An 11,671-nucleotide genomic window follows, 5' to 3' on the forward strand; every position below is an offset into this window, starting at 1 on the left:
AACCCGTTACTTAACCCTTTGCAACTTCTTCAGATGTTTTTTTTTTAATTTAGGTTAAACTTTTCCCACAGTAACCTTTTGAAATAAAGCATATCTTAACATTTTGAATTGTTCTAGTGTATTTCAGGAAACGATTACGCAGTTTAACCAACCTTTATTATTGATACAAAAACTTCATACATTAAACGTCCTTCACATTTAAAACTGCCCAAAATTAAAATCTTTGTCAAAATACTTGACTAATATAGCACCTTTTAATCGTGTTACTTTATTAGCTCGAAATAATTTGCAAAATTCAAAAATTAACAACAATAAATTACTTATTTTTAAATCAAGTGGATATACAGAAAATGTTCGTGTAAAATACGGTAGAAATGCATAGAAAAAATATAGAATTTGAAGTGAATTGCAATCAAAATTGGTTTAGAGATATTTGTATCATTTACAGTTGTTACGCTATATTGGGTGTTTTGTAATAGGTGTCACTATTTTTAATCTTATTAAATCTAATGTATAAAATTTTATGCTTTTTGTTACCGCTACAACAATATCTTATAAATCAAAAACAAGATATAGGTTGGCACTCTGAAGGTTAGCTTTATTTATGATTATTTTACGCGAGCTGTCGTAAAAAACGCTGGCTTCTTCAGGAGTACTAAGAAAACCTCCATCTTATTTTTTATTTTACTATATACTGGGTTAACATGATTCAGCCGCCATCAACTTTGTAAGCAATATCTTAAACATATTTCATTTGTCCACAAAAAGTTACGCCTGAACAGACCATGGAGTGACGTTGGAGGCGTCTTCATCTTTAGAATGTAATGTGTGCTAAAAAAAGAAACATTTATTAACAAAAGAACTTGCATTCCATCATCAAATGAATGAAATATTTTTGGTTATTAAAGCATATTTTTGTAATATAAAATATATAATGTAATATTTAATAATTTTTATTTATCTAATTAATACTTTTTATTTATTGCATAATTAATAATAAGCGTTTTAATATTTATAAAATATTTTTGGTTAATATTTTTATTTTTTTAAAGCCTGGATAATTTAAAGTTTTGGTCATTAGTTGACCAAAAAAACCTGTTTCGTGAAGCGGTCAGCACAAGACATTCTAATACGTTCTGCTGACGCGGGAGAATCCATTCGGAACTCTCTTGACAATCCCGAGTCTTCTCTGGCGTAACCAATCGCGTCTTTTATCGCAAAAAAAACTGATGATGCCAGGAAGAGCGGAGGTTCTCCGACAGCCTGTGTAGATTTGTTATATTTTGTTTACAGTAGATATAGATTTGACAAAGTTATTCACACATATTTACACGTTATTTCTCATAGAGTATGAAATCTTACTTTGGATGAAAATATTGCTTTGTCATTGGAAACGCCTCTCAGCAAATGTACGTTAAACTCTTTAGGGCAATCCCCGAAACCGGGAATCTTGTAAGTTCCTGGTCCTCTTGTGAGCATTTCTCCTTTTGGCGAGTAAAGTGGTTCTTCCAAAGTCATCATTCCATACCCTTGAGTAAAAGCTCCTTCAATCTACAAAACAAAGGTACTTCGCCAAATTTCAAATGTACAGTATGAGGTTGGAGATTTGTTTAATTTAAAAACGTTGTTGATTGGATAATTGTTTGATACAAACGTATTGTTTCGTTAAACTGTATGTAATATAATCAAAACTGTTTGATGTTGAACGAAAAAAATAACAAAGTAATAAGCGGGTCGTTGTTCAAATTGAAAACACCTCACCTGACCAATGTCGATGCCTGGATTAAGACTTCTTCCCAAATCCATGACGATGTCAGTTCTGAGCACGATGTGATCTCCAGTCAGGCAGTCAATTTCAACTTCAGACACCGCTGCACCGTATGTAAAATAACTGAAGGGTTTTGAATTTCCGACTTTTCCTGTTTCCATGTTCCAGTCGGAAAAAATATCGGGCGTACTGTAGAGGTTTAAAAATAATTATCTATTAATAAAGTATCAACACAGTAAATTGTTTTGCATGTGTTGAAATTGAAATTATGTCAAACCAACTAGCAACCATTTCTATTTTAGCTTGACCTGGATAAGTTTTTGTCCCAGACGTATACTAGTCCCTCATGGGAAATAGCACCGAGACTGGATTTAATCTATCAGCTTATATACGTAAAGGGCGCGATCGGCACTGAATATATTACTGCAATATGTTTACCTGTAGAATCCTGTTGCAGAGAGACTAATCCGTTCAAAGTACGCGTTTTCGATAATTTTATTCCAAGTTAAATTGGGATGCTTGGCTTGAAGAGGTCGAAGTCGTTCTTTAATTATTTTACAAGCATTCTTCAAAAATTATTTAGTATTAGAAGCATGTTAAATTTTAAATAATTATGTGTATTGTAAGTATTAGAAGTATGCACGCGAAAACAACCAGAGTTAACCAGCTAAGAACCAGATTATAGCTGATATGAATCAAGGTAAACTTTTATTTTCATTAACTGTGTTGAAAAGCAAGCAGTAAGACAGATTTTTGATATGGTGATTTTCTCCTACCGTGTCTAAATTTTTAGATTCTGTTTTTCCTACCTTCACGGCCATGCCGTTGATATCAGAACTAACGCTAGCAGCTGTAGGAGATGTGTTCGGAACGGTGCTGGTGCTTGTTTCAGAAAGATGTATTCTTGAATGTGGTACACCCAGGCAGCGACTTGCAATCTGTAAAAGTCAGGTCCTCTTTGTTATTTTCATTGCTTTATTCATTGGCATACCATGCAAAGCTAATAACTTATATGTTATACTAACTTGGATCATTTTTGTGTGCAGCCCTTGTCCCATTTCCGTGCCTCCATGAGTAACTAGAACTGATCCGTCTCTGTAAACATGCACCAGTGCCCCAGCCTGGTTGAGATGCAGTGCGTTAAATGAGATGCCAAATTTTGTCGGAATGCAAGAAATACCTCGTTTTCGCCACCTTTGTTAGAAATATTTGAGATAAAAGCCATCACACTTTGTTGTTTTAACACTAAAACCTTTACAAAGCAAGTGCTTGTTGAGCGTATTTCGGAATTTTTGCATTGAAAAACATTTTTTCGCGTTCCTATCTCACCCTATGACAGTTTTGTTTGCCTCATCTTACTACAAGCCTGCACAATTTGCACAACAATCAGTCTCTGTTACCTACCTTGAATTAGTGTTGTAGATATCAATCTCTGCTTTCCTTTTGTCAAACATGGCACGCTGCAAGCATTCATACCAGCATTTTCTGGCAAGAAAATTTTCAAGCTTTTGACCGAAGTGTGTAACGTCGCCTTCTCTGTACATGTTTATTTCTCTAACCTAAAAAGCCATTGTTTAATATTAAACCGGTGATAGATAATAGCATAGGTTCTGTTGTAATACAGCAGATGCAAATGTCGACTAAATTTTTGTTGTCACTATATTACTGCATTCTGTTGTCGTTTGTCATTTGGAAGTACGAAAGAAATATAAAACATAACAACTATCCAGATGTAACGGATTTGAACGAATGAATCAGAAGTGCTCTTTTAAGAGTGTCCATACTTTTTCTGGGGCCACATGTAAAACTGCCGCCATTCTTGTGATCCACTCTTCAGCGATAAGCAAGCCTTGGGGCCCACCAAATCCACGAAAGGCGGTGTTGGACGCAAGGTTGGTTCGACACATGAAACCTCTTAGGCTGACATTTGGTATTCTACAGTAATACACCGATTTAAGGACATATTTTTTACAAAATAAGTTAAGGTCTTCTAAAGTAGTCCGCATAATATGTATAAATCTAGTACAAAATTGGAAGCAAAAATTGCAACAAATATTAGTTGAAATTGAAACCCTTAGAAATTTTAATGTTGTTTAAAGCAAACTTGTAGCAGTTGTCTGAGTGAAACAAGGCGCGACCCATCACTCCTGTGGAAAGATCCAAACTGTTTCCGCAGTTTGAGTACAAATCGTTTTCAAGAGCTAAAATCTTTCCTTCCTTATTAAAACCAACCTAATGAAAAAAGAAACATATTGTTTTTTGATACAGTAAAGGTGAAGAAGCATCAGCAGATAGGTAAATCATCATTGTTTAAACACCATATTTTCAGCTTTCGTCTACTGATGTTGCCTACAGTTTCAAAACCGGAGCAAATTAACTTACCTTATATTTAGAAAGGAAGGCATGGCGTTGCCCAGTTAAAAGCATGTCTTCCTGTCTGGTTAGCATACATCTCACGGGCTTCCCACATCTAATAATTGTAGTTTATGTGTAATTATGTTTTGGCAATGGTTTTTGAAGAAATTTCAGAAACGTTTTTCAAATCAACCACATACAGGTGTTTATTGAGAAATTTTATTGGTTATGGGTTTTATAACTGTATTTGTATAAGCAAAGAAAATTAACTTATACAGTAAGTATATTTTCATTGTTTCACATTTTAACAGCGTGGTTTTAAAGACGCTTTCTTACTTGTTAGCGGCTACAATGACAGGGTTGGACAAAACGTTGTATCGCGTCTCTTTTCCACCAAACCCCCCACCCATTCGCTTTACTCTCACCACGATTTTATTGCACTCAACGCCTAAAGCACTTGCAGCCTGAAAAAGTATTCATAAAACGTTAAAAAATTTTGAAATGTTACAAAATTACGCTCAATGTAAACTCTTTAACAATAACTTAACTTTTTGTTATAGTGTATAGCTTATTACTTTTGGTATGCTTATTGCAACCTTTCAAAATTGAACAAAATAATCGAGGATCTTCTCTCACTAATCTGAGTACTGAAATATTTTTGTTCAAATCAAACAATAATGCGCTTTATTGATAAAATGTGCTCACGTCAAGCTGTAGTGCAGTAGGATTTTGTGAAGAAGCAAATATTTCCATTTCTCCATCTTCTCCCTTCGGCACTGCAAGACATGCTTGCGTTTCCAGGTAGAAATGCTCTTGGCCAGCAATTCTACGAACAAATGGTAGTGAGTTAAGAGTTAAGTTAAGAGTTTGCCACGTAGAAAGCGGCATAATGTGATGAAAAAGGGATCAGTTTAGAAGAAACAGCGATTTAGTAGCTTCATTGGCATCTGAATTCTCGCTTATACCTGCATTCGCCACTGATGACGTGATCGCAAAATGCCATCACCTTTTCCACATCTCCCTGCTTGATCTTGCTGATAGGTTTGTAGTAAGATTCATGTTCTATTGCTTCCTAAATTTGAATATTTTAGTTTGGGAATTACCGATAAAACAACTTTTTGGTTGCTCGGCTTGCAAGCCAATCATTTTAATATCAAAGCAATCACTTAAGAATTTTCTGCAAAGCTTTCATTAAACGAAACAAAACATACCTCAATTGTTATTATTCTTGTTGTTATGTCTTCATACTCAACTTTTACCAACCTAGCTGCTCTCTGCGCATGCGCATGATTATCTGCAAGCACAGCACCAATGACATGACCAACATGGGTTACCTAGAAAGGATATGTCGTTAATACAATACTTTTGCTAAAACAAGCGGCTTGTTTTCACACAAAAATACTTATTCTTGGCGAATATATTTAAGTCTACGGTTAACAGTCATTCCATTGGCCATGGGCCATAAAGTTCACAACAGTAACAATAAAACTAGCACAATATGTGCCTTGTCCTTGGCAAAAACTTGATCCTGTTTGTCAATTCCAACATTATTGGAACCAGGTACGTCGCGATAATCTACGTAGGTGACAAAGCCCGGTGTTGTTTTTGCTTCGTCAACATTAACACCTCGAATGTAAGCATGAGCTCTTGTACTTGTCACCAAGCACAAATACAACTCATCTGTCAACAAACAACCTTTAGTTATAAGAAATTAAAGTAGTATGCAATACGTTATTGCACTTAAAATACAGTAATTCAACAGACTTCATAGGTTAATGTAATGGGACAGATTCAGAACGTTTAAAACCGTTAGGTTGTTCTATGTCTTATCCTCTGTACGTACCAGCATAAGGAGGAATATCATCCAAGTAAATTGCTTCTCCGGTCACTTGCTTTTCAGCTGAAATATGCTTCATTGGCCTTCCGACGGGATCATCAGCTGGTTGGTCTGCGGGCACCTTTTAATCACGCAGAGATTTTAAATTACCTTTAGATCATTGAACATTTTTTTGGCCAGTTTAAGTGCCATGTTTGAGTAAGCAAGTAGAAATTTATAATAATTACACTGACTTTTACTCAAAGTTCAAATCAACTTACAAAGAAAGTTACGCAAAAGACAGTAACTGTAAATTAATGCAACGCACAACAAGTGCTGCCCCAAGCGGTATAGAAAGGACAAGCTATGAAAGTTGAAAGTGAAAAAGTTCGCTTCACCTCAATAAAGTGTAATATGGCCGACCAATAAAAGCAGTCTGTGTAACAAAACAAACCACTAAAATCATAAACTATATCTTTCTTCGTTTACCTCTTCAAATGTCTGCGTGCCTAAGCAATTGTGATGATTACCACCAAGGCGATCTGTCGTAGAGTCTTCTTCAGTTGACAAGCAGCTCTGTAAGTTTTAAATTGAGAAAAAACAAAACCTTTAGTTATAAAGTTCAAGTAAATCTTACGTTGGCCAGTCCATCTCTGATTAAACTTTCCTTGACATGGACAAAGAACTTGAAGAAAAAACTGGCTGCGAGAGCTTCTCTGTACTCCACCATTCCTCCAGGAGCACTCAGTAGAAGAGGAAGATCCTCAGCAAGCCATTTAATTCCATCCTCCAGCAATGCTTCATCCCAGTCCCTAATGTAGAAAAAATTCAGGAAAACGTTTTTATAAAGCAGCCAAATTTTGCTGACATTTGGTATTTGTAAAATGTAGCTTTAACGTATAATACTGTATATGCAGATGGACCTACCATGCTTTTCATTAACCTAGTTAAAAACAGAAACACTTGGGGTCATACCTATCTTGCATTTTCTTCATCATTTCAGACGGCATGATTGATGTTGCAGCCATGCCACCAAACGCGGAGACAAATTTTTCCACTTTACTTGTTCCTGGATAAAACTTGACACGCATTGCAGCGTTGACAATCGCAATGTCATCCTCTCGGCGTTTCGATTGCATGTAAAACTTCATATACTCATCCTAATCACAAAACGAGAGCACTTTGCTTTTAGCAACATGTTTTGTTTTGTTAGGCACCACACAACCTTTTGCATTTACATCAGAGGTTTATTTACTTTCAAATCATTACAAACGTCCATTCCATTCACTTTCGGTGACGATCACATTCATTAAGCAAAGTACCGTTTTTGTAAATGGAAGAGTGATGGACTCTAAAACTTCTCCAGGTATAGCTGCAGTTTTTCTGTAACTCGGGAAAAAATCTTGATCCATTTTCAAAGTTCGTTCACCTCGGGAATGAAGCATGAATTTTGCCTCGCTCTCGCAAGTCATTAGAATAGGGTTAAGGTCAGATATGGGACTTGCTGTCATGACGTTTCCTCCTAACACCTAAAATTGGGTCGAGAGAAAGCGTTAAAGTATTTTGTGTCTTATTTTGTAGGATTTTCGAATAATGTTCGCTTTTTGTGTCAAGCTAAACAGTATTTTACTTTAGCACACAGATAGTTAATACAAATATACACACAGAATAGATGAATAAACATCAGAAAGTTGATTACTTAATTTTAAAATAACTACCGCAACATTTCGTATTTGGTTCCCAGCAAACCAATAAAGCGAATCAAGAACAGATTGCATTGGCTGGGTCTCGTAAGTTGGCCGATCTTTTATGATTGCTTCAAGCTTGCAATAAATTTGCGTTAATGTACATGAAGCGCCGATGGTAACGCCTACGTAACAAACACACCCCTTTAACATCAACTCGAATAACTAATAGAAAGCAAGCTGCATTAGACAATGGCTAAATGTGTATGATAGTAAATAAAGTTAAAGTTAAAAAAGTTAATGTTTTATGGCGGAAAAATGCTGTTGTTTGCCTTGTACAAGATTTAGCTACCGCTTAACTAATAAACTGAACATTTTGTTTGATCAGACAATGTTTAACTTATTGTTTAGCTTGGACCGTTGTTTGGAAACAAATACGTATGAACACCAATACAAGTTAGTTGTACTTATGCCAAACCTATTTCATTGGTAGATATGGTCGCCAATTCGTCTACGTAAGCAGGACAAACGATGACAGGATGGTGTTGACCTTTGACCCAAATCTCTATTCCGATCTCAGTGTTGCCGACAACAAGATGTGCTCGTGGATACTTTTCCTTTAAGTCGGTTAATTGGTCCAAGGTGACTGGTCTATACCACGTGACACGATCGCTCTCAAATTTCAAAGGTTTTGGAGCATTTTGTTGGCTGGTTATCTGAAAAAAATTGTTGTGTTAAAAATTTATTCCGCTATTGTGTTCTTATAACAGTTTTTTTTGGTTTCGCATCTTTTCCATCCTTGGTTCGGGCAGTGATAAGCAAAAGTGTAAGGAATATTTGCAATCAAAACATTTTTTGCTTACTACATCTTAAAAAATTGTACTTTCAGCAATATCTTAGTTACTTTAATCTATTTTGTAACTACACTAAACAAGTAAACTTTTACATGACTGTAATAAAAGAACGCTTTACCAATAATTCTGGGGGAAATATGGGTTCCTGTGTTGTGTCGTATGGAGCATATTGACCAATATGCTTTTCATCATTAACTTCACATTTTTCCTTTCCATTTACAGCAAACTCTCCGTTCACTGCAAGGTATAAAAACTAAACTCTGTCGATACCCAATAAGTGGTCTTAACTATGTGTAAAAGTCAATGTAAGATATGGTATGCTTAACTGTTGCAGCCATTTTGCAAGTTTTTGCAGCATTTTTCACCCATTGGACACCCTGAAGCTTTTGACGAGCTCTTGTTTGTAAACGTGTTAAATGCTGAAACAAAAAAGATGAACTACTTGCTTTTACTATTTTTCAGCAAATATTTGGATTGCCATTAAATTATTTCCATTTGGATTATATTCGTAAATTATTGGCAAGGCAATAACGGACATTGCAATAAGTATTTCAACATTTTGACTGGGATGAAAGCTGACTGACCGCTCAATATCGGACGATAGCCTGTACATCGACATAAATTGCCTTGAAGTGACATTTCGATGTCATGTGAGGTCGGAACTGTTTTATTACGTAACAAGGTATACATCGACATAACAATGCCAGGAGTGCAGAAACCGCATTGCGATCCATGAAAGTCAGCCAGACGTTCCTGTTTTAAAAAAGAAAATAACTATTTAGTAAAGTTAAATTTTAAAACATGCTCATTCTTGCAATCTACATAAAATACAATGCAAGTGAAATACAAGTTTAATGCTGACCTGAACTGGGTGAAGCTTTGTTTTTGTGCTTCCTATTCCTTCTACCGTTGTAACAGCACATTCATGCATTGATACAACTGGTGCTAGGCAGGCATTAACGGAAATGTGACTAACAAATGAGAAACAATTAAGCATTTAAAGTTGCCATTTACAGTAACAAGGGAATCGTGAAACTGATATTTGTCGAAACTTTGTTGTTGAATGCTTTGCTTTGTTTGCAAATTCAAATACGTAGTGTCGGTACGTTATTAACAAACACAGTGGTGTATATAACAGTATAAAGAACTTTCAAAACAACCTATATTTATACTCACATTATTCTTCTTTCATCACGGCTCCATCTGGACACCATGACAGTGCAAGCTCCACAACCTCCTTCCCCGCATCCTAGCTTGGTCCCGGTTAATCTGACTACAGAAAAAATAAGAAATACTTCATTGATAATTAATTTAATGGTTCCTATCAATTCTTGTGCGTTTTTTCGTTTTTTTTTTTGCAAAAGTTTGAAAGTATAACATAGCCTAAATAATCACTGGTCTACATACTCACGCTTTGCTCTCAAGTAAGTTAAAAGAGACACCTCAGGATCCGCATTGTGTTCAATGATCTACAAACAAAGTTTCAACTTATCATTTACTTTTCATCGAAAAAAATCCAGCTTTTAACTCCTCCCAAAAATTTACCAGCCATTTTATGATAAGCTTAATAAAAACGCAAGAAGCAGGAATAAAAAGTTTCCTTGTTGCATTATGTCAGAGTATAGTTTTGCTAAGTTGCTTGTAGCCAATGTCAATACTTAAGAAGCAAACTAACATTTTTCCAAGGATGATTTGTACTTATAGATCCTGGTGTTTCATTATAGCAAAAGAAAGATAAATATTAGTATGTAACAGCGCACGGTTCTGGACACATTAGTAGTCGCGGAACGCTATGAGCTTAAGGGTTATTAATTATTATGAAATGCACAGTATACAAACGTAGCAAGAAAACTCTTTTGAAATACTCAATTACAACCGGTCATTTTCAGAATTTTCATACGTCATTACTTTCTACTGGCATTTGTTAGTTTTTACTCGTTGTTGCTTGCGAGTTATGGAATTGATTTGCTGAGTGTCACGTGATCACACTCAATCTTTCCGTTGATTTATTGTAAACACTTGTTATGTAATTACACGAGTACACGTCACATCCTACTTTATGTTCCTAAAAGATTTATCTCACGATAGGCTCACGATTTATCCCACTGTGAAATAATTTCTTCTATACGCATCCATGTACGGATAACGTGAACGAATATAAGTGTGGGACATGTAGGCATAGTCTCATATTCTACAAAATTTTCATTAAATACATATTTCTGTGTTGGTTTAGCTCCGGGGTCACACGTCGGGTCTTTTACTTGGGTTCTTGGTACCTCACACGTCCGAGCTAATTTCACATTCTCCCAACCCTATATAGCCCGGACTTTAGTTGTATTATATTGAACTTTTGAACTTGAATTGTATTACTCGACATTTTTCTTCACCTTTTTTCCATTGACATAGAATACCAAGAAATCTTTCGGTCTGTTCCAAATGTGCTCTTCTGACATATTCAAATACGATATTCACCTAATGAACCGTTAACAATAAACATCGCTTGTATGTGCAATTTATTATATTTAAACGTCATAATGTTGTGATATAAGACATGACGCGCCGGATATTGTTATAACGAGTTATGCGGTAAGATTCAGCATATGCATGAATCATGTATTATGATGTTTATGTTAACGATTAACCAACTGCTGTCAAATGACGTATCTTGACTATAGGCATGCATTTCCGATGTTCACAGCTTTCACTCACTTAACCAAATTGACTAATTGTACCTTTTTTGGCTGAAAATCTTTTGCTTTTAAAGCAATCATTTTGCTGAAAACGCTGTTAACGGCGTTCCTCTTTTAAAACTACATCATTAGTAGAAATTTTAAGTTATATAAACCAGCCATGTTAGGTCAAATATTAACAAAACAAGGTTATCTAAAGTAATAAGGTTATATTCATAACACTGTAAGCAGTCAGTGCATTTGTCCTCTTTTATTTCCCTTAAATTGAACAATTTTAAAAGCGTTGTCACACAACCACACATAAGAAAACTTCTTAAATCAACAAACTTAACTTTTCTTTTGGCCACAAAATCTTTTCTGCTTGTCTTTGAACTTTGATTTTTTGTGTAACCTTTATCAGAGAACTTAGGGCTAAAAGTTAACGAAATTTACAAGCGTCCGCATCGGTTTGTTTGCCAAGCACGTCGACTCTTGTTTAAAGCAGGTTGGGATGGATTACTTTG

The 11,671-nt window shown here is 35.5% G+C and overlaps 1 protein-coding gene across 1 annotated transcript; it reads right to left on the reverse strand.

Annotated features, from left to right (window-relative positions):
- Positions 1 to 139: 139 nt before the first annotated feature.
- LOC143451428 (xanthine dehydrogenase/oxidase-like) lies at positions 140 to 10,966 on the reverse strand. Its single transcript, XM_076951956.1, has 30 exons — positions 10,866 to 10,966; positions 9,890 to 9,947; positions 9,655 to 9,751; positions 9,341 to 9,449; positions 9,063 to 9,231; positions 8,805 to 8,897; positions 8,597 to 8,715; positions 8,103 to 8,340; positions 7,658 to 7,809; positions 7,262 to 7,468; positions 6,915 to 7,099; positions 6,577 to 6,751; positions 6,429 to 6,515; positions 5,967 to 6,081; positions 5,628 to 5,803; positions 5,335 to 5,457; positions 5,089 to 5,195; positions 4,829 to 4,949; positions 4,460 to 4,587; positions 4,151 to 4,238; positions 3,873 to 4,000; positions 3,553 to 3,703; positions 3,173 to 3,327; positions 2,794 to 2,962; positions 2,578 to 2,706; positions 2,207 to 2,334; positions 1,762 to 1,957; positions 1,363 to 1,551; positions 1,096 to 1,263; positions 140 to 831 (listed from the first exon to the last, which is right to left on the reverse strand). The coding sequence occupies exons 1-30, from the start codon at positions 10,929 to 10,931 to the stop codon at positions 769 to 771; spliced, it is 4,089 nt and encodes a 1,362-aa protein (XP_076808071.1). The 5' UTR covers positions 10,932 to 10,966; the 3' UTR covers positions 140 to 768.
- Between the last annotated feature and the right edge of the window lie 705 nt (positions 10,967 to 11,671).

The sequence above is a fragment of the Clavelina lepadiformis genome, chromosome 4 (genome assembly GCF_947623445.1).
Source record: "Clavelina lepadiformis chromosome 4, kaClaLepa1.1, whole genome shotgun sequence".
NCBI classification, from domain to species: Eukaryota; Metazoa; Chordata; class Ascidiacea; order Aplousobranchia; family Clavelinidae; genus Clavelina; species Clavelina lepadiformis.

What these genes read in the sequence shown, in the direction of transcription:
- LOC143451428 (XM_076951956.1), bottom strand. Translation starts at nt 10,931, where the DNA reads ATGTCAGAAGAGCACATTTGGAACAGACCGAAAGATTTCTTGGTATTC. An exon ending in GTCATTGTAGCCGCTAACAA is followed by an intron (nt 4,239 to 4,459) that starts GTAAGAAAGCGT and finishes TACAATTATTAG; the next exon opens with ATGTGGGAAGCCCGTGAGAT. An exon ending in AAGCAATATTTTCATCCAAA is followed by an intron (nt 1,264 to 1,362) that starts GTAAGATTTCAT and finishes AAATCTACACAG; the next exon opens with GCTGTCGGAGAACCTCCGCT.